Genomic DNA, 20193 nt, shown 5'->3' on the forward strand with positions numbered 1-20193 from the left:
AATAAAAGCATTTCCTTGAGTCAGGCCGAGTCCACTTTCCTCTTAATATGCACCCAAAGTTTTGCAGCTCCCTGTCAAATGTTCGCACAGAGCGGGGCAGCGCGGCTGGGCCAGGGGCTCGCTCCCTTCCCTCTTTAACCTTTGCTGTTGGCTCTTGGGAAAGCAGCAAAAATCCCTTGGAGGATCCATTCCTGCCTTTGAGCTCTGCTGCTGCCTTCAGCAAACAGTTCCCTCTGCTCCAACTCCAGCTCTCCCTGCCCCTCTGCCATTGTGTCAGCCTGGACAGGGACATTAGACAAGATCTTGACATTTATACTTTTTAAGGGGATTAATAAGCATTGTCTTGCACAATGCCCGGCACATGAGCCGCTCGCAGCGAACAAATAATTCAAATAATATTAATCTTAGTGGTTGTAAAGCTGCAAGGAGAGCGCTTAACCTAGATATGACAGCGGTTAAAATACTGGAAGGCATGGGGTGGGCAAATATAAACGTATTTACAGGAAATGTAATTTTCTTTAGCAAAACTACTCCCAGAGAAGCTGAGGTGCAGCAGATAAGCTTTCCCTACTCCATTCCGTATTTTGCAGCGTGCTCCATGAATTATAATAGACGAGTCTCTTGTTCTTGGGTCCAGTCTGCTTATCTCAGCACACTGTGCCTTTTGCTAAAATGGAAGAGCATCCTTCACCCAACTATACTCATTGCTTCTCAGCCCCTTTCATCCTGGCTTAGTTGCGCCGGTTAATACTTTATTATAAGCAACTCTACCCAGTTCCTGCAGTACTAATCCAGTCCACGTTTGTAGCCGGTTGGAAGGCTGGGATAATGATAACTTGTGTGTGCGAGCGTGAGGGAGCGCTGCTGACTTTAGTCCGGTTTCCATGTCAACGATTCAGTCCATATTTGCCATCACACAGTTGGCAGAGCCTTATTTTATTTTTTTTTTCCAGGGGGGGAGACACTACTCCTGTTTCTAGTACTCTAATCTAGACCAGGTTTCCTAAACTGCCTTAGCGCTGGATTAAATGGCATGGCCACCTTCATGAAGGAGACTTCCAGTCAGGAGCAGCTCCGGGCCGGCGCTGGCTGCGGTGCCATGTGAGAGCAGAGCTGGTTCCCCAGCCTATCTGAGCACGCAGGGGCTGAGCCTGTGGGAGAAAAGCCTGCTCAGCACTTGGGGAGCTGGGGAGGAGAGGAGAGGAGAGGACGGCTGCACGCTGCTCAGCGCGGACCGCTCGGGCTCAGAAAAGAGCCTCGCCATCAAAAGTCTCGTCCGCTTCTGCGGAGCCGGAAAGGTGGTAGTTGCAACACGGGATGACACGACTGGTGGGAGGATTTTCAGCTATTAGGTGGAAATATTAAGAAGCGTGCTGTCATCTTCTACCCAAACCCCATCGGTGGAATTTCATCCAACGCCTTAGTGTTTAGGAAAGTGCCAGGGCCTCATTGATGAGGCAGATTCCAAAATCTGCTTCAGCTTTCACAAACATTTGCTAAAGTGAGTGTCTCCTTATTGCGTGGGTGGCTGGGGAATCCAGTCTGCTTTTCACATTACAATCAACACCGGGTTTCATAGTCTGCCATAGCGCTCTTTGAAGAAGATTCCAAAAGTCTGACACACGTAGAGGGGTTGTGATCGTGGAGCCTTTATCTGGAGGCACCGGAGCTGACACCTCAGCTCCGAACCCTGGTTGGTCAGCTTTTGGTGGTGCTCAGGTAGATGCCAGGGCTTTGCTTCCTGAAATAGCCGCTGCTTTGGAGCTGGGGAGATGGTTCCTTGAAACGGTTATGGGATTTAATGGCAGAATTATCTCCAGGGCTTTTTTTATAGCATAAATGAAATACGTGAAGGAGAGTATTGTGGGGCACTATAGCTCACTATAGACATAAATAAAGCCACTGGGCCTCGCTTGTGAGAGTCGAGCCTGATGTGTTGAAGGAGTTTGTCTTTCTAGCAGCCAGGGTTTGATCAAATAGCAGAGGCTCCTCTGAAGAGAGCACACAGATCAGCTGTTCTAGCACGTTCCGCATTTTCAAACTCTTCTGAAGAAGCGTATCTTGGCAGCACAGACACCAGTCAAGCCGCAGGTCCTCCCTGGTGAGGTTCTAGAGCCACACTGGGGCTCCAACCTTCACAAAGGCCTTTGAGTACAACAAAACCAACGTATTTATGTTTATGACCCTTTTCTTTCTAGTACTTTATTTACAGCTGTGGAGAACGACCAACTGACCAGTTTGCTGGGATGGAATCTGCTGTTCAGGAACCTGCCAGGCAGCTTATTGCTCTAGAATACATTTTAAAATTTGCTATTTATTGCCCTGTCCAGCCTCCCCCCCCACTTTCCAGCTTCAAATATTCCCCGTTGTTCTGCCACCTGCATTCTAGATGATAAATATTTTATATGATAAGTTTTACAATGAGTGTGAGGGTGGAGCAGATAGCAGCGGACACCGATAGCGTCACTTCCTCCATGACAGGCACACAGCACGGGCACGGATTCACTCCTGTGCTTCGCCTCTTGCTCTGGACTCGTGTCCCCCTGTCACCGCGTTGTTCAAAGGGATTTCTCGTGGCGTGTCCTGCGGATCGTCAGGCCGGGCCCTGTGCTTTTGTCACCAGTGACAGGGGTTACTCCTGCCCCATGTTTTGTTTTGAGGTGATGTTCCAAAATGGCAGTCGCAGACCTCAGAGGCTTCTTTTGAGTCTCCACCCACTGTTTTCTGACGTTTTCTCTTTCCTTAAAGTTGTATTTACTTAAACTTCACTTTTCCAAATACTTCTGTGTTCCAGAGGAGACACCTGCCTAGATTCAGCACATGGGACCCAGCTCTAAACCCCCATTTTTACCAGGCCGCTGTGTCCTAATTTCTGAGGGCTTGGTTTTTATAATCCAAGTAACTCATCTTTGTGTGTTTTCCATGCAGACCCCTACCATTTGAAGTCAAATACGCAGCTACAGACCCTGCTGGCATAGGACGGGCTGCGTCCAGGACAGAGTTCCAGGTACGTTTCTCTCCTCCTGGCTCGGGGAAAGGCCACGGGGATGTGGGACGTGGGAAACTGGGTCTGAAACGGTTGCAGAAGCGGATGGCCTAATTCTCAGTGCACCTCTTGACAGCTGGGGAGCTCCGGCACCGCGTTACCCTTTGCGATTGCCGGAGCATCCTGTCCCGTTGCTCAACGTGTTGTGTCTAGACACGTTCAGGTGGTTTTGGTCGTCCCCATCCAGGCTCTCCGAAGGAGTTCCTGGTCCGGTGCCCGCTGCCGTCGTTTTGGCAGGAGCGGGAACCGGACTTTCTTGGACGTCCGTGTGTGCAGTTATAGTTCTGGCGCGCCGCCAACGCCTCGTCCAGAGGGACACAACCAGCGGAGAGGAAATGACAACCGCTAAGAGTTTGCAAAGGCTAATTCTAAATGGAATTTCTAGGGACAAAGAAGAGGCGCTTGGTTAACCCACGGGCCATCTTCTCCACCGAACCCCCGGAGCCGCTGGCCTTGCGCCCTGGCCGCTGCCCCGCGGGCCTCCCGCCGCAGGACGTCGCCTGGCCGCGCCGCCACGGTAAGAGAAGCCGCTGCCCCCGCGCCGCCCGCTCCCCCGCGCTCCCGGCCCGGGGCCGCTGCGCCCCTGCCCGCCCCACCGGCCCCGCGCTCGGCTCCGCGGATCCGCTGCGGGTTTTGCGAGCGGCAGCCTCCGCCGCGCCGGAGCCGCCAGCGGCCGGGGCCGGCCCGCTCCTCCTTTGTCACGGGGGGGAGGCTCCCGTCCGGGCCGCGCTGCGTTCCGCTCCGGGTTTGGCAGGCGGCCGCGGCGCTGGGTAAAATGGCAGTGCTGAGCCTCGTGTCGGACTGAGCCCCACTCGCGGACCAGAGTCGGAGCTGCCGCGCGGCTCGCCCAGCCCGGCCCCGCCGCCGCTCGGCCCGGCTCCGGGGACGGCGCCCGCCCGCCCGCCGTGTCCCCCTCCCTCCCTCCCGCCTCTCCCGCACCGGGAGCCCCGTCCCGGGTCCCCCCCTCCTCCTCCTTCCCCCCCACTCCCTCCTCCTCCCCTTTCTCCGCCGGCTGCAACCGAGGAGGTACAGCGGGGCCAGGCCCCGGGAAGCCCAGCCCAGCGGAGCCCTCCCCGCCTCGCCAAGCAGGCCGGGGGGGAATGAGCCCCCGCTGCCCTGAAGAGCCCGCCGCCGCCTGAGCGGGGAGCAGCAGAGCAGCGAGGCCTCACGCCGGCCGGCCAGGCAGGGAGCAGCTCGGGGGGACCGGTCCGGGGGGGTGGCTGGGTGGGGAGGGGGGGGATCATGGCTGCTCAGGTCGCCCCCGCCGCCGCCAGCAGCCTGGGCGCCCCGGCTCCATCCGAGCTGAAGAAAGCGGAGGCGCAGCAGCGGGATTGTCCCCCGGAGGAGGCGGGGGGTGAGGCGGCGGCGGAGCGCGGCGGCGAGAAGCAGGCGGAGAGCGAGGGCCCCACGGGGAAGGAGCTGCAGGACGGGGCCGAGAGCAACGGAGGGGGCGCAGGGGCCGAGTCCGACCTGAAGAGCTCGAACGGGAACCCGGGCCCCAGGCCCGCCGCTGCCGCCGCCACCCTGAACAATAACCTCCCGGAGCCGCCCGGTGGCGGCGGCAGCAGCAGCGACGGGGTGGGGGCGCCGCAGCAGCAGCAGCCGCCGCAGCAGCCTCCCCCTTCCCACCCGGCCGCCTTGCCCCCGCCAGCCTACGGCTTCGGGCAGCCCTACGGCCGGGGCGCCCAGGCTGCTGCCGCCGCCGCTGCCGCTGCGGCCGCCGCCGCTGCCTTCCACCAACATGGCGGACAACAAAGCCCTGGCATGGCAGCGCTGCAGAGCGGGGGCCTGGAGCAGTCCTACCCGGGACCGGCGGGAGCCCCCGCGGGGCCGCCCCCTCCCCAGAACTCGCACGGCGGCGCCGAGCACGGCTTCCCCAACCACCAGTACAACTCCTACTATGCGGCCGGGGCCGGGCGCAGCGCCGCTTCCTACCCGCCTCCCCCTCAGGCCTACGCCCTGAGCTCCCCCCGGGGCAGCGCGCAGAGCTCCGCTCCCGCGGCCGCCGGCGCCAAGTCCCCCGCCGCCGCCTTCCAGCAGCAGCGCTTCGGGGTCATGGGGCCCTCGGCCGCCGGCGGCGCAGGAGGAGGGGGCGCCACCCCGCAGCCCACGGCCACCCCCACCCTCAACCAGCTCCTCACCTCCCCCAGCTCCGCCCGCGGCTACCAGGGGTACCCCGGGGGCGACTATAGCGGCGGGCCGCAGGACGGGGGAGCCGCCGCCAAGGGCCCGGCCGCAGCGGAGATGGTCTCGCAGTACGGCGGGGGCAACAGCCAGGGCTGGGCCGCGGCCGGCGGGGCCCCGCCGAGGAGCCACCACGCGCCCATGAGCCCCGGGAGCAGCGGCGGCGGGGGACAGTCCCTCGGCAGGAGCCAGCAGGTAACGCCGGGGCCGCGTGGGGCGGGCGGGCGGCCGGCGCGCCGGGGGGGGCCGGGCCGGGGGCGGCGGGGGGCGACGGGCCGGGGGTGGGGGGCCGGCGCCTCTCCCGCGGGTTCTCCGCGCCGGGCCGGCGCTGCCAGGGAGCTGCCATTGTCTGCCTGCTCGCTCGCTCTAAAATGGCTGCCTCGCCGCCTTCCCTTCCTCCCTCCCCAGCCTTTGTGCGAGGCTCCCGGCGAGCGGCCGCCGTTCCTCCCCGCGGCCCCGGCCCGCTCCGGGCGCTCCGGCGGGGGAGCAGCTGGGCCGGCCCCGGCGGAGGGCGGCGAGGGGCAGCCGGGTCCGGGCGCGGGGGACCAGGGCTGCGGGCGGGCCCGCCCGGGCCAACGCGTGGCCCCGGCAGCGCCGCCGCCATCCGCGCCCCCGCCCCGGCCCCGCCGCCCGGTTCCCCCCGCCGGCCCCCGCCCCGGGGGGTCCGCACCGCCCGGCGGGGAGCGGCGAGGTCCGGCGGGGCGGCCGCGGCTCGACCCGGCCGGTCGGGGCCACGTTCCCCGCGCGGGGCCGTGGGTCGGGGCCTGTGGCTGGGAGCGCTGGTAAACAGCTCGGCGATGGGAGCAGCGAGTGCAGATCGCTTTGGTTTGGGATTTGAATTATGGAGGTAAAATCCTTCTGTCAAAGCCAGGAGACAGTTGGTCTTAGGTTGACATCCTATCTGTGATCTGATTGGCTCCCCATCTCCTGCTCTTGGCCATTTATAATTGCCTCTGATGTAATGGTACAACAATCCTGATGAGCTCATAAACTTTTACACTCGGCTTTTTCTGCCAGCCCCGGACCCACGGCCGCCTCGCCGCTTCTTCGGCCCCCTTCTCCTCGTCCGGAACCGGCCGTGACCTTGAGGCGGTTGGGTGGCAGCCCCGCATCGGTGGGAGCGCGGCCCCAGACAGCCGGCCCTTGTTGCATTGTGCCCGGAACAAAAGAGGAGGCGATGGCATTTTGTTTGTACCTTGGGTTTATTTTGCTTGCGATATTTTGTGCGGCCTGGAAATAAGAGTCTGTGTTGTCGGAACAGTGGCAGGGCTCGCTCTGCACAATGGGCTTGCTGTTTGTTTTGGTTATGTGACTTTCCCTTCGGTATAAAAGATTTCTTTGATGGAGCTGAGGATGCGTTTGTTCGTGGCTAATTTTGGCCCTTTTCAAAACTGGGGCTCTTTGGATTCTTTATTAGATGGAGAATGTGGGGTTTCTGGGGTGCGTTACAGCCATAAGAAGAAAGAAACCAACCAAACAACAAAACAATCAAACCCAAAGTTGCGGCTAAAGCACCGAAAATGGTGAATTATCGATTTACAGTCAGTATTGCTTTAGTATAGGCCAGGCCTGGCCTCTAGCTGTGTGTCTGAGGGCACACTTTGACTTACTTTGAGTGAGCACCAATGTGTCTCCTTCCCCCATCAATAAAGGGACTTATTGCGAACATTGAGGTGCTGGTAGTGATGAGGCTCAAGCGTCACGACGCTTTTCAAAGGACTGAAAATAGGCAAAATGAGCCCGAGAACTAAATGTGGTGTTGTACGTGTAGAGTTACCTGTTTGCTGGAAATAGGGATGGCTAGAAAACGTGCAGAGGGGAGCGCAGAACAGCGTGCGCATCAGACATTTTAGATACAGGAGAAGAGCTGCTGGCGTCTGATATCTGGAAACCGTGATTAAACCAGGTTACTCTCTGTGCTCAGCTGTGCATCTCCAAGGACAGACAGACATCCCTGGCCATTCTGGGCCCTTTGCTCCGACTTCAGGCCCCAGCTCGGGGACATTTGATGCTGTGGAGTGTGACGTGCGGCCTCGCTCAGAACTTCTCTTGTGTTGATCTGAAAAACTGCTTCATTTTTGTTCCTTGATTACCGAAGGCGATGTCTCCTTCAGCGTCTTGAATCACTTAATTGTCTTTTCTGTCGACGAGAGTGGATCTTATCTCCGCTGCGGTCATCAAACCGTCCCGCGGTAGCGAGTGTTTGATGATCCTCGGTGAAAACGTTCGTATAGAGCTGCGGTGCGTTGGGGTGAATGTCACGGATGTGACGGTGTTTACTTGAAGGTGCTTTTTGCATCCTGAAGAATGTCAGTTTAGATGAAGTGCGGGCTAAAGTTACGGCCTCAGGTTGAACTCTTCAGGCAGGTGTTTCGCTACAGCACGTGCCTGGCAAATGTGTCCTTCCCTCCGTATTCTGGTACGAAGTTGTAAAACAAGCTTATTTTGTCTTGGAAAATGAATTTAACTCGATTCCACGAGCTGTTGATATGTGTGTTAATAATATCTTGAATAACTAATCCCATAAACTGGAATTATTAATGAATGGCTGTTCTGAGAATTAGTTGAACTTTAGGTAGTACAAATAGTGTTTATAACAAGTAAACCAACAACTGCTCCATCCTGAAAACCAAATAACCACCTCGCATTCCTTTTTGTGCCAAAGATTATTGGACTCAAAGTGACAATTCTGCTGTAAAAAGAACAGACTCATCCGGCACGATGAAAAAAGCTTTCACATGTCATCTGCGCTGCCCACAAGAGTTGGTTGATTAATAATAATACTCCAGCCCTATATTACAGCCTTGTTTTGCTGTGTGCTCTGTTAAATTCCCTAGGCTGGAAGGATTTAAAGCTCTGTGTCTTGTCTTTGTGTTGCACAGTGATGAACGGAGTGGGTACTTCCCACCTAACTCCTGAGAAGCCGAGGATGTGATTCATTGCCCAGGCATTAGAAAGAGCATCTCTTGGTGCAGGTTGGAGAAGATGATGTGGGAAGAGCGTGGAGCTCCTCGGGACAGTAAACGTGAGGTTTGGGGACAGGCAGAAAAGAGAAACCCCTTTAACCCTTGACACGTTTGAGGATTTACGAACGATGCCGTCGTTCCGTCACGTTGCTTGGTTTCTGGTGCGAGAGTTGTTCTGGTGGGATTTTCCTGTAATAAAATGGGAATATGAGCACTCGTGGAGGGGCAGATTCCAGTCTGGAGCAGGTCCTGGGTTGTGATGCTGAGTGGGACCCCCACAAAGTCCAACGTGCTCCTCGCGTGTGTGGGGACCACGATCAAAACATCTACATTTATAACTGGCAAACGCAGAGCAGGATCCAGAAACCAGAGCGCCTATTTCACAGCGTCCGGGCTGAGAAATGTGCGGTTGATCCATGGGAATCACTGCAGCGAAATCAGGCCGGGGATGTGAGTTTTCAGTGTTCCCACCCCGTTCCCCCCGGTGCGTGCAGCAGTTCTTGTTAATCCGCTGCCTTTCCCGCTGTCTTGGGACTCAAGGGAAACTTGTGAGGAGAAAGGACTTCCCTGTTTAATAACAGGGCACACGCTTTGGCTCCTGTAACGGGAGCCGTCTTTGGATCGCATTAAACATTGACGCCTTGGGTAACCTCCCCGTGGACGTCCCCGGGCCTCTATTTTAAGCGGTTTAAAAATCGTATGTTAATAATAATAATAAAAAAAAGCGCTTTTGGGCCTGTTGCCACGCAATAGCTATTTTTTGTTGACTTAGATCTCAACTTCAGTAGCGAGCGAGGCATGAAAAATGTTGTCGAAAATATGGTTTTTGCACTGAATTGGCACCGAGCGGCTCCGCGCTGCCAATGATGTCTTGGAATCGGAAATCGAGACCTGGCTCCTGGCGGCTTCTGTCGCCGGGTTTTCCCTGCTCAGCATCGTCACGTTTGGAGCCCTCGAATCGCTCGCCAGGTGCAGGATGCGCCGGATCTTCAATAAAGGGAGAGCAGCACATCTTTTTTAATTGGGGTTTGCTGCCCAACGAGCCGTCTCCGTTTTAGAAAAATGAGGAAAATAGCGCTGGTTTAATTTAGTTGTGAAGTTTTAGGTGGTTTGGTGGGGATGCTGGAGGCTTTTTGAATGGTTTGCGCTCATCTGAAGTGAACTCCAAATTGTCTGATTCTCTTAAAATCTCTTCTTGGTGCTGGGTTTTGAGGTGCCTGATGTCTCCAGGCAGGTTGTGTGTAAGTTAGGGGACAATATGTGTAAATTAGGGGACAGCAAATCAGTTCAGACTCTCATCTGGAGCTGATTTTTCTTGCCCTTATCACCACCAGTTCACCGGAAACCTGGACCAAACCACAGCATTGGTCTGTAGGATTTTTTTCTGGTGGTAAAACAGGGTTAGCAAGGTTTACCCGCCGTTTACAAATGAAATGCTCTGTCAATCCTTATTTATTATCCATGCTAGGAGAGGGTTTCTACATACGGCGCCACTCGTAATGGTGTTGATTGCAAGACAGAAATGTGATTTCCGAGAGGTTTTATGGTTGACTTTTGGGCTGTTTTCTGTGTTTTTGGCTGGAATAGCTGCAGTTTCCTTCCAACTCGGTCCAGTTTAATTCCCTTTACCTGCTGCGACGCCACAAACAGTTGAACTGTTCTTAAATAATATTAGAAACTGGGATTGGGGAACAAGGTGAAATATTCTGTTGTGTTGCTGTGTTTTACTGTTCTGGTTAGCTCGGTGTGTTCATAATATTGTGGTTTTCTTCTGTAGCCTTGAAAAATGGGTTAATTAATACTATGAAGCGTTACATGAGACCCTTTGAAGGGTCTTCCATGAAGCTCACATTAACAAAACCCAGCAGAGAGAAACTCAGGCCTAAAATGAGGCTGAATAGTGCTGTTCATTTTACCTCCCAATTCACACGCCGTTTTTTCCCACCCTTTTTCTTCCTGCTCTTTCCAAAGGAGCATCCCCAACTTGGAAATCCAGTTTTCACCCCATGAATCCCATTCTGTGGTCTGGGCAATTAAAATACGAGAGGGGAGAGATGCCCTTTGTGGTTTTCACCCGGTGCGTTTGAAATCCTGCATCTGGTCGTGTTGATTCCTCGTTTGAGTTGCGCTCAAGCAGCACCGGTGGCAAAGCAGGAACCGAAGTGTAATGACGGGGGGGAATGGAAAAGGGAAACTCGTCGGAATTTAGCACTGCCCTTTCTTCTGCGAGAACGCAAAGTAATATTTCCCTTTTTGTTTTGGTGGAAAAAATAGAAAGGAAATGTTGTTTTTTCCCTGGGAAAAAAAGGCTTTTGACAAGTCCTGCAAGAAGTTTTTCCGTCGCGGTGATTTGAAGAAGTTGAGGCTTCAGCTTCTCTGTGCGCGGTGGTAAAACTGCACTAGGTGTCGTAAATCTTTGGGCAGAAGCGAGTGATGGGAGGAGAAAGCCGTTTTCTTTGGCACGCTGGGCCGCAGCCGCCGTGGTTCTGTCTGGGTCCCTCTGTCCACCTGTTCCCGCTCACGCCAGGGACTGCTGCCTTGTTCCTTTTCATTTTAGCGGCAGGAGAAGCGGAGAGCTTGGTCGCATGAAGAGATGCCGTGTGGACCGTGCGGCACGGGACGACCGCGCTGCGTTGGAAACGGTTCCAGTAACGTTGCGATAATAAACGTCATGTCGTCTCCGCTCTATCCAGTGTATGCTCATCGTTCTTAAGGCTGAAATGCTGTAGAAATGAGGTGTCAGGCCTCAGAGGAGGAATATGAAGTCTGAACCTCTTACGGTGACTTTTCCACGGGAACGGCCGAGATGCTGATGTGGGAACTTGTCACTAAGGCTGGGACAGAAGGTGGAGAATGGGTGTTCTGAGTCTCATCCTGTGCTGTGACACCGGCTCTCCTCCCCGCTATACGGTTTTAGCTGAATATATTGTTAAGACCCTTTTAAAGCGCAAACCTGGCCAAGGCTGGAACAGGAGGAGCCGCTTCTCTCAGCCCTGAGCTCATGTGCATATTGTACCAGTTCCTGGAGTGTCTTAATCAGATGATAATATGGCTTAACATATGGATGAGGGAGGGGTTCCCATTTCTTCGTCTGTGCACCCGCACTCCCGGTGTTAGAACTTTGCAGTTTGGTCGGATTTTGAGTGGTTTTGGGCTACATTGAGAAGAGCGTTTCCAGGTTTGTCCTTTCTGGAGTATTTCAGCTCAGTAAGTACTTACACAACATAGACATGACTTTTCTGTAGTGAAATGTAAGGGATGCTACATAATGATAGGTGAACTTAATACATGCTATGTCAAGAATTTCTCAGCAAATTATTATTTTGCTTTATATATTCAGAGGAAAATGGTAACCGTAGCTAGATTTCTCATCATGTTCTGTTCTATTTTGGGGGGAGAAGAAAGGTGAGAGGAGCAAATAAAGAGGGGGATTGGTTTATTCTGTAAACACGCCAAAGGAATTTCTCTCTGGGAGGGTGGGAGGGTGAAGATAGGACGTGTATATGTGTATGTTAATTCCTATGAAATTCCCGTGAAAAATCAGTTTGTGTAAATAACTCTGAAAAAGCTCCTGCTCCATTACAGCTATTGGCATTTCATGTGACAACCAGCATGTCATTAATTCCCTAATTATAGTAATTGAAAGTCTTTCAAGGACAAATTCAGTTGCTAACAACTTGTTCTATTTTTTTTCTCCCCTTTTCTTCAACTTGGGTAACTCCTCTTCCTCCTGGACAATGAATATTGTGCCCAGGCTGTGCTGAGAAGCTGCGGGTTGTAGGTGGGGAGTTGTTTCTAGAGCAGCCGTGGGTGTTTTGGGTGCGTTTGACCGCGTGGTGAACCAATAGGGACCAAAGAGCAGCGTTAGGTCTGTGCTGGGATGTGACGGTGTCCAGGATGCGGTGGGAGCAGAGGTGACTTCCCATCCCAGAGATCCTGCGACTCTTCTCACTGGGAAATCCTCGAAATTCATCGGGCTCTGGAATTTCCCCCGGGGAGAATCACCGCGTTAAACACGGTGGTTTCAGCAGCGTCAATACGGCCCGAGAAGCAGAAGGCAGAGAAAACGGCACCTGCTCTGAAAATGGTCATTCTGGTTCAGGTTTGCAGCGCTGGCTTTGATGGTTTTGGTGAGGAGGAGCCTGTGCTGCCCGCAGCATCTCGCTGTTGGTTTGTTGCCTATGTGACTGTACTTCCGGTGTTGAACAGAGGTCTGGATCGGGATTGGAAAGGTCGTGCAGTCCGGTGTCCTGCTCGAGGGCAGGGAAAAATTGAATGAAATAGAACAAGGGCAAGTGTAGAGTCTTGAATTTGGGCAGGAACAACCCCAGGTTCCAGTGTAAGTTGGGGAATGACCTATTAGAGAGCAGTGTAGGGGAAAGGGACCTGGGGGTCCTGGGGACAGCAGGGTGACCATGAGCCAGCACTGGGCCCTTGTGGCCAGGAAGCCAATGGTACCTGGGGTGGGTTAGAAGGGGGTGGTCAGTAGGTCAGAGAGGTTCTCCTGCCCCTCTGCTCTGCCCTGGGGAGACCACACCTGGAATATTGTGTCCAGTTGTGGCCCCTCAGTTCCAGCAGGACAGGGAACTGCTGGAGAGAGTCCAGCGCAGCCACCAAGATGCTGGAGGCAGTGGAGCATCTCCCGTGTGAGGAAAGGCTGAGGGAGCTGGGGCTCTGGAGCTGGACAAGAGGAGACTGAGGGGGGACTCATTCATGGGGATCAATATGGAAAGGGGGAGTGTCAGGAGGATGGACCCAGGCTCTTCTGGTGACAACCAGTGACAGGACAAGGGGCAATGGGTGCAAACTGGAACACAGGAGGTTCCACTTAAATTTGAGAAGAAACTTGTTGGGGTGAGGGTGGCAGAGCCTGGCCCAGGCTGCCCAGGGGGTTGTGGAGTCTCCTTCTGTGCAGACATTCCAACCCGCCTGGACACCTTCCTGTGTAACCTCATCTGGGTGTTCCTGCTCCATGGGGGGATTGCACTGGATGAGCTTTCCAGGGCCCTTCAACCCCTGACATTCTGTGACTCTGTGAGGGCAGGATGGGAGAACAGAACGCGACGGGGCTGCCTTGTTCTCCAGCGCTTGGCCACCCTTAGCGCTGGGCTTTAGGAAAAATATTCCAGCTCAAATCATCTTAACTGAGCATCTCTCGTTGTCCTGGGCTCTCTAGGTGTGCAGAACGCAGGCTGGAGTGCATGGTAACCTGCTTTTAAACGCGTGGCTCTCTGTCCATCCCCTGGTTCATTGAGATAAATGTGCTAGTTAAATTGGAAATGTCTCCTTTTCCTTCCAGATGACTCGGGGATTGTCCTCATTGTCCTCAATGCCACCTGGTCCCTCTGTGCGGGATCCTTCCTGCAGGCCTGTGGAGTTTCGTCCTTCATAACAGTCTGACGATGGATTTAAAGTCCAAATGACTATAGGACTATGCACCCTGTGCGAGTTTAGGAGGAGAACCTGGTGTTCATTAACTGTATGTAAATAATTAAACCGGTACCAGACCGGTACCTTCCCTCAGATTCCTTGTGAAATGCTTTGAAGGAAAGTTCCTACAGAAGAGACACTGGTAGGGAGGAAGTGCTGGAATTAGTTAAAACTTGTTTTTTGGTGTTATCTCTGACTTAGCGGCGGGTATTGCTGATGAGGGAGAAGGTTTCCCATCCAAGGCCAGTTTACTGTTCCCAGAAATCCCCTTTTTGTTGCGCTGAGTCGCGGGCTGTTGAGTCAGACCCTTGGGGAACGGGCAGCCCTGTGGGTACGGGGCTATTTTTTATCAAGGAAAATAAACCCAAACTCATTTGCTTCCTGTTGCACGGAGAGCTTGTGGTAATTACGCTTTGGATCCCCTGGAAACAATTCGGGGCAGCTGCGTATAAAAGATTTGGACTTCTTTATTAAAGTTGCGTGGGGATGCTCGGACGTACTGCAGTAGGGAGCGTGTTTAGGTATCACAGTATCTCCGGGTGGCTCGGTTTATTACGATACGCTAGTGACTCTCCATGTGTCGATCACCCCGTCTCAGAAGCCTCGTGTTGCCGTATCTCTCAAAACCAAGGTTAATGCTGTAACTCGATGGTACTTTCTGGGCATGGGGTTACCCTGGAAGAGTTTTCTTTGGTTTTATGAAAAATCACCTTTCTGGGAATGTCGTTTAGAGCTGCTGTGGCAGAACAGGCCGTGTTGGTGGGGAAGTGATGCGTGTGGATGAGGGTTCGTAATGGAAATGGTGTAAAATGCACCCGCGTTCTGTGGAGGAGAAGCCAAGGGCCTGGTGATCTGCGCTGGACGTACAGGACAGACCGACAGACCTGTATTTAAAGATATTTCTAACCCGCCTTCGCTGGCCTTCCTCTGTGGTTCATGACAGCGCTGCAAAAGCTTGTTTCCTCGTTAATTGTGATTGATTACCTTGCAATCTAGGACAAGATTTCCTTTGAAAAGCTATATGCTGATTCGGTGTGGGGAATTAAAATCAGATGAAGTGATTAGTGTTCTATGAAATATCCCAGGGCAACTGGGTGCTCGTCGGTTTTCAGCGGCGTTTTGGCCCTTAACCCTCGTCTCCCTTCTCCAGAGCAAGGTGTAAATCTGTTGTCCGAGGTGAATAACTAATTAGGCGTATTGTATTAGGAGATCGTGGTGTAATTTGCTGCTGAGGTTCAGAGCGCAGGTTCAGTGGCTTTAACGCTCAACACGGTGTTGAAGTGCACGTGTCAAGGCGACAGCGATACTCGTACCGAACGGCGAACGTGCGTGAAGGTGAGCGTTAAATCTGATCGCTCTGTAAACGGCAATAAACCATTCGGAGCTGTCACCGCTGTCGAGGTACAGTCACGTCTCATCTTCCTTTTCTCATCTGAATTGAGTTTCTCGTTATACCTGTTCCCCAAACCAGCGAACACTTTGCAGCGTTGGCTGTTCCTCCTCCCCCCATGGCGTTGGCACGGTTGTGAATTTTTGGATCCTCTCGCCAGCTGCCAGCACACGCTCCTTTCAACTCGCCGAGCAGCTCCCGCGTTGCTCATTTTGCCTTAGAAGAAAGCTGGAATTCTTTCTGAGCTTAGATGGAATAAAAGCCCAAGGACAGAAGCGAGAGTGGGGTTGCAGGCCCAGGCTTCAAAAATCACTACAACCAAGGGCTGGTGGGCGCTTTTAAATTTACTTTTCATTATTATTTTTAAATAACGATGACGTTGTGCTGCTGTGGGGCTGCGATTCATGTCGGGCTTGCAAAGTGTAATAAATCCCCTGGTTTGGCTGAAGCTCTTAATTTCTCGCCTATGTTGTCTTTTCATCTCCCCCAGCCTCTTACCAACAACAGTAGCTCTGCCTTCGCGATGCAAATGGGTATAAATACTGGAGATGGGTTGTTGCTATAAACCTATCGAGAGCATCCTCGGTAAATGCAGATGGTAACTTGTCATTACTGCAGCTTTAAATATTTTTGGTTCCGTGGAACCCAAGTGGAGTCTTGAAGGCTGAATTTTAAGGCTAAAATAAGAGAAGGCTCAATAAAATCCACAAAAATAGCATCTGAATTTGTCAGCTGCTGCAATGAGAAAGGAAATAACTTTTCTTCTTCCCATTAGCAAAACAAAGCTTTGTTATCTTGTATCATGTTGGATCCCTCCTATGAAATACTGGAGGGATGGGCAGGATACTAAGTTGCTTCCTAATGAGGTGACACCAGGGCTGACACTAAATGTGCTGTGAAAGTCAGGGGCTGCCCTGTAACTGAGGAATATTTGAGAGATGCTTGAGGTAATTAGATAATGACTCAGGGCTGCTGTGTGGCCGAGGTGTGTGTCCCTTGCGCAGGTACAGCGGCTGGTCCCCATTACAGAGGGGGCGCCCACACCATGAGCTTGAACTGGTGGTCTGGGAGACAAGGGTGATGGAGTTCATTAACCCGGGATCGCCGCTCTCTTCCACAGATTCATTCCAAACCTCAGGCCTGCATTATTTCGATCTTCCTTTCTGTTGCGTTATCCATGCTTTTCAATAAATTGGTTTATTCTGCAGAACCTGCGTAATGCTGGAACGTGGCTTGGAGAAGCGACAGGCCCTGGCACGCAGCTCTTGTTAGAGCCGGCTCTTGTTAAAGCTCTGGACCAGATGAGCTGTGTCTGCTCGGCCGGGGTGGCTTCTGATGGCTGGACCGTTCTTTGGTGACAACTGTGGCTTTGTCACCTCCATCCTGGTGCTGTGTGTGCTGGGACAGGTGGGACCTGTCGTGTTTTAGGGCCCTGACCCGGTCCTGCGATGCCTCTGGGAGATGCTCCTGCCCCCCGGCGTGGTACATGAGGATTTGCCCGTCCAGTTGAGGCTGTTCAGCCACCGCTTATTTGAGTGTAAAACGAGACAAATTTGCAAAGTGGTGAGATATTCAGATACAGCTTGAGCTTTCAGACAGAGACAAGTGGGTAGAAACCTGCGATGCTGCATTTACAGACAAAGAACGAGCAAGAAATGGTTTTTAGAAAGCTGAGAGGCCAGGCCGGAGACACCTTTTCAACTCCTGACTGTGTACCAGGACCCGTCGGATTTCTGTGCGGAAAGGGCTTTTAATGAATTGATAAAACTAACTTTGTTGTGGCAGATAAACTCTAGTGAGCCTCTTGCATTGGGTCGTCTTCAACTCTAGAATTTGGAAAACATATTCAGTAGCGAAATACACCTGTCTGTGAGATAATCCTGCGTGTTTGGAAGGAAACGGGTTTATGGGGAGTTAGCCGGCTGACTTAATTTTGCCACAGGTCGCTGTTGTCTGGATGTATTCGCGGGGCTTTCAGGTTTTCAGTGATGCCCAGCGTGAATATTTTGCGTCTTGCGAGCGATCTGGAACAGCTGCTCTGTCGCCGGTCGAAATTAGATCACTTGAGTAGCGGTGGCACTCGGTGTGATTTGCTCTTCCACCCCAGCCCTTCCTCCTCCTGCTGTTTTTACGGCTCCTCTTGGCCCGGTCCCATGTGTGTGGTACAACACGAGCTCGCTCGCTCCTTCCAGCGTGGAAGTCGGGCTGGAACGACAACGCTGTAATGAGACGCTCGCCCGGCTTTTTGGTGCCTTGCCTCCAGTTCATTAGAGCAGACGTAGGAGGTTGGCTCAACTTAAAGCCCGGCTTAATATCCAGGAAGGAAGTTTCTATCCATTTTAAAGGGAACGCCACCTCGTTACAACCATCGCGTGTTCCTGGGATCATCCCCGTGGAGCCGAGACTCGGTCTCGCATGGATTTGGGGAGGATTTGGAAACCTCAGGGCGAGTTGGTTGAGAAGTGTGTTTGTGAAGTGAGTTGGAGTCTGAGAGCGAGGGGTTAACAAGTTACCTAATGATTTGCATTGAAGGAAATGATGTTTTTGTGTTTAGCTGTAAGTCAAAAGGGTTTCCCCCACTCCCAGTTCAGCACACCTCAGTCTTTACAGCATCAGCCTGACTTCAGGTCCTTTCACACTACAGCTTTTCACAGCTCCAGAAGAATGTCCTGTTAATGTGAGCACGCACCTGCCTTCAACAGACCCCAAGACCGCAGGAAACCTGCTGTGTGTCATCTTCAGATATGATAGCGGTTGAAATATTACATTGAGGGTCGTGAGAGGCACCTAAATAATGCGGCGCGATAAGCAGCGTGACTGCGTGTCGGAGAGAACGGCTGAAATGCAGAGCCCTGATAAGCTGGATTTGTTGAATTTGTTAAGGAGGGCTTAAAGTCAGACTGGGGGGGGAAGATGAGATCAACAAATGCGCTTTAAGACACGGGCGGGCTTGGCGCTTTCTCACCCTCCACCTTAACAAATAGAACAAAATACCGAATCCTGCTTGGTTTTGGCCACAAACCCTGTCAGGTTATTTCCAGGAAGGTTTGAATTGGGGCTCCCATTTCATTTCCCCAAATCACCTTCTGCTTGACTTCTTTCAGGAATAAAACATTCCATAATGGTGCATCCTGTAAGCAAAACTCGGGTCAATTTTAATCAATTTGAAGAGTATTAGTAAGAGTGGTGCTTGGGAAAGTCCTCCGAGATGTGCGGGCTGGCCTCTTGCTGAGAAATGTTAATGGGGTAATTACTGAATTGTGTTTAGCCAGAGACAGTTCACAGTGTAGCTGCTTGGAGAGAACTCACTCATCTTTCTTGTGCTGGTAAAATGTAGTATCCTGGATTTACAGAAAATCTCCCCAAAGGAACTGATGTAATAAATGTATAAGCACGGAACGGAGCCATTTTCAACAGGGCTGATCTTGATTTTCCAGGAGCTCCCGATAACTCTCGGTGAGAAGCAGTTGACTGAGGTAATTTAGAAATGTCCCGTTTTGTGTGCAGCATTCGCTTGTCCTGAGGTCTGTGTGTGAGCAGGGAGCCAGGCTCTTGTGGTGACAACCAGGGACAGGACAAGGGGCAATGGGTGCAAACTGGAACACAGGAGGTTCCACTTGAATATGAGAAGCAACTTGTTGGGGTGAGGGTGGCAGAGCCTGGCCCAGGCTGCCCAGGGGGTTGTGGAGTCTCCTTCTGTGCAGACATTCCAACCCGCCTGGACACCTTCCTGTGTAACCTCATCTGGGTGTTCCTGCTCCATGGGGGGATTGCACTGCATGAGCTTTCCAGGGCCCTTCAACCCCTGACATTCTGGGATTCTGTGATTAGAGGAATAGAAAGTGTCTTCAGTCAAACTTGACCCACTGAAACAGTCAGGAGAACAACCAGGAGAACAACCGTCTGGTTGCAGAACTGAAACTACTGAGCAGAGGTCAGTTATTTGAATGGTTTGGCAACCCATAATTTAATCTGCGTTGATAAAGGGATGATGATGTATTGCTTCTTAGTTATATATTCAAATCTAAGTTAAATTCTAGATTAGTGGGGACACGAAGGGGAGTTTTCCGTAGCTCAAAATGGATTTATCCTGCAAGTTTCCAAAGAGTGAGTGTTTGTTAGGCCCAAACCAACCCTGTATAATATTGCAAAGGTCGGGTTTAGGGTGGTTTCCCAAAGCGGTGGGTGCTGCCGCACGGGCTCTGCGTGTTGTCCGGGTTGTGGAGGAGCTCGGTGGATTTCTCAAGTTTAAAAAAGGGAGGGGAAAAGGAAAATAAAAAAAAAGGAAGCGCACATTTCTGTGACGGCGTCCTCAGAAAGACACGCTCGTCGTTGGAACTGCCCTGGTGAGACACCCGATAACGCGTCAGTGTCGTGATTACTGCTGGGTTTTGTGGGTGGTTTGGCTTTTGGGGGCATCTTCTCTACTACAGGAGGAATTTTCTTTGTATCATAACTTTAATATCCCCTCGGCCTCTTTTTCCTCTCTTTAAAAACAAAGCAAATAGGGCGAGAGGCCGTGAAGCGTGACCCGGTGCGCTGGCCCTTCCGAATGCTGTGAAAGGGGTGAGTCCGGGCTGGGGCGCTGACCTCAGCACAGCCACTTGCACCTGAAATAGGTCAGATGAAAGTGTTCCTGGCTGGAAGGTGAGCCCTGCTTGCTCCTGAATGAGGGCGGTTGTCAGTTTGTGCTCGTTTCTCAGTTTGAACTCTCCAGGCTGGTTACGGAGGAGTTGGAGTTGCTTGCGCGTGGAGTTTGTGGAGATAGGGACACGCAGGACAGTGTCTGAGCTGCAAACCTGAGCTCTGAAAGCTGGGAACACTTTGCTGGGGCACCTTGTGTTGCCTTCCGGGTGTCCCCAGGTCCCCCCCGCCCCGTTAGTTCTGTCCTGTCAGTGACATCACGGCGTTGCCATGGTTGGGTGATGCGGCAAGGCGACAACTGACCGCTCACTTCAGCCTTTGGTCGCGTGCGTCAGCACAGCCTGGCTGGTTTTGGTGGATCTCCCAGACTTGGTATCGACTTGGGACAATCCCGCGGGCATCATGTTCGTCCACAACTACCTGTGCTTTGCGTGCAGGTGCTATCACACCGTGTATACCTTCATGCCGGTGGTGAGTATGCGCAAAGTAGAGTTTATCTTGATGGAGGTGCTGCTGCCTTGATGCCGCAGGTC

At 52.9% G+C, this 20193-nt stretch overlaps 1 protein-coding gene across 3 annotated transcripts in view; it reads left to right on the plus strand.

The window, feature by feature from the left end:
* The first annotated feature begins 3429 nt into the window (after nt 1-3429).
* ARID1A (AT-rich interaction domain 1A) overlaps nt 3430-20193 on the plus strand; it is a 54415-nt gene continuing 37651 nt past the window's right edge. For 2 of the 3 annotated variants that reach the window (XM_065041780.1, XM_065041781.1), the window contains exon 1: nt 3945-5425. In XM_065041780.1, the coding sequence (XP_064897852.1) occupies nt 4289-5425 (1137 nt within the window). In that variant the 5' untranslated portion in view covers nt 3945-4288. Of the gene's footprint in view, nt 3564-3944; nt 5426-20193 lie in introns of those variants that run through there. The other variant, XM_065041782.1, reaches the window with a different exon arrangement.

The sequence above is a fragment of the Columba livia genome, chromosome 26 (genome assembly GCF_036013475.1).
Source record: "Columba livia isolate bColLiv1 breed racing homer chromosome 26, bColLiv1.pat.W.v2, whole genome shotgun sequence".
Classification (NCBI taxonomy): Eukaryota; Metazoa; Chordata; class Aves; order Columbiformes; family Columbidae; genus Columba; species Columba livia.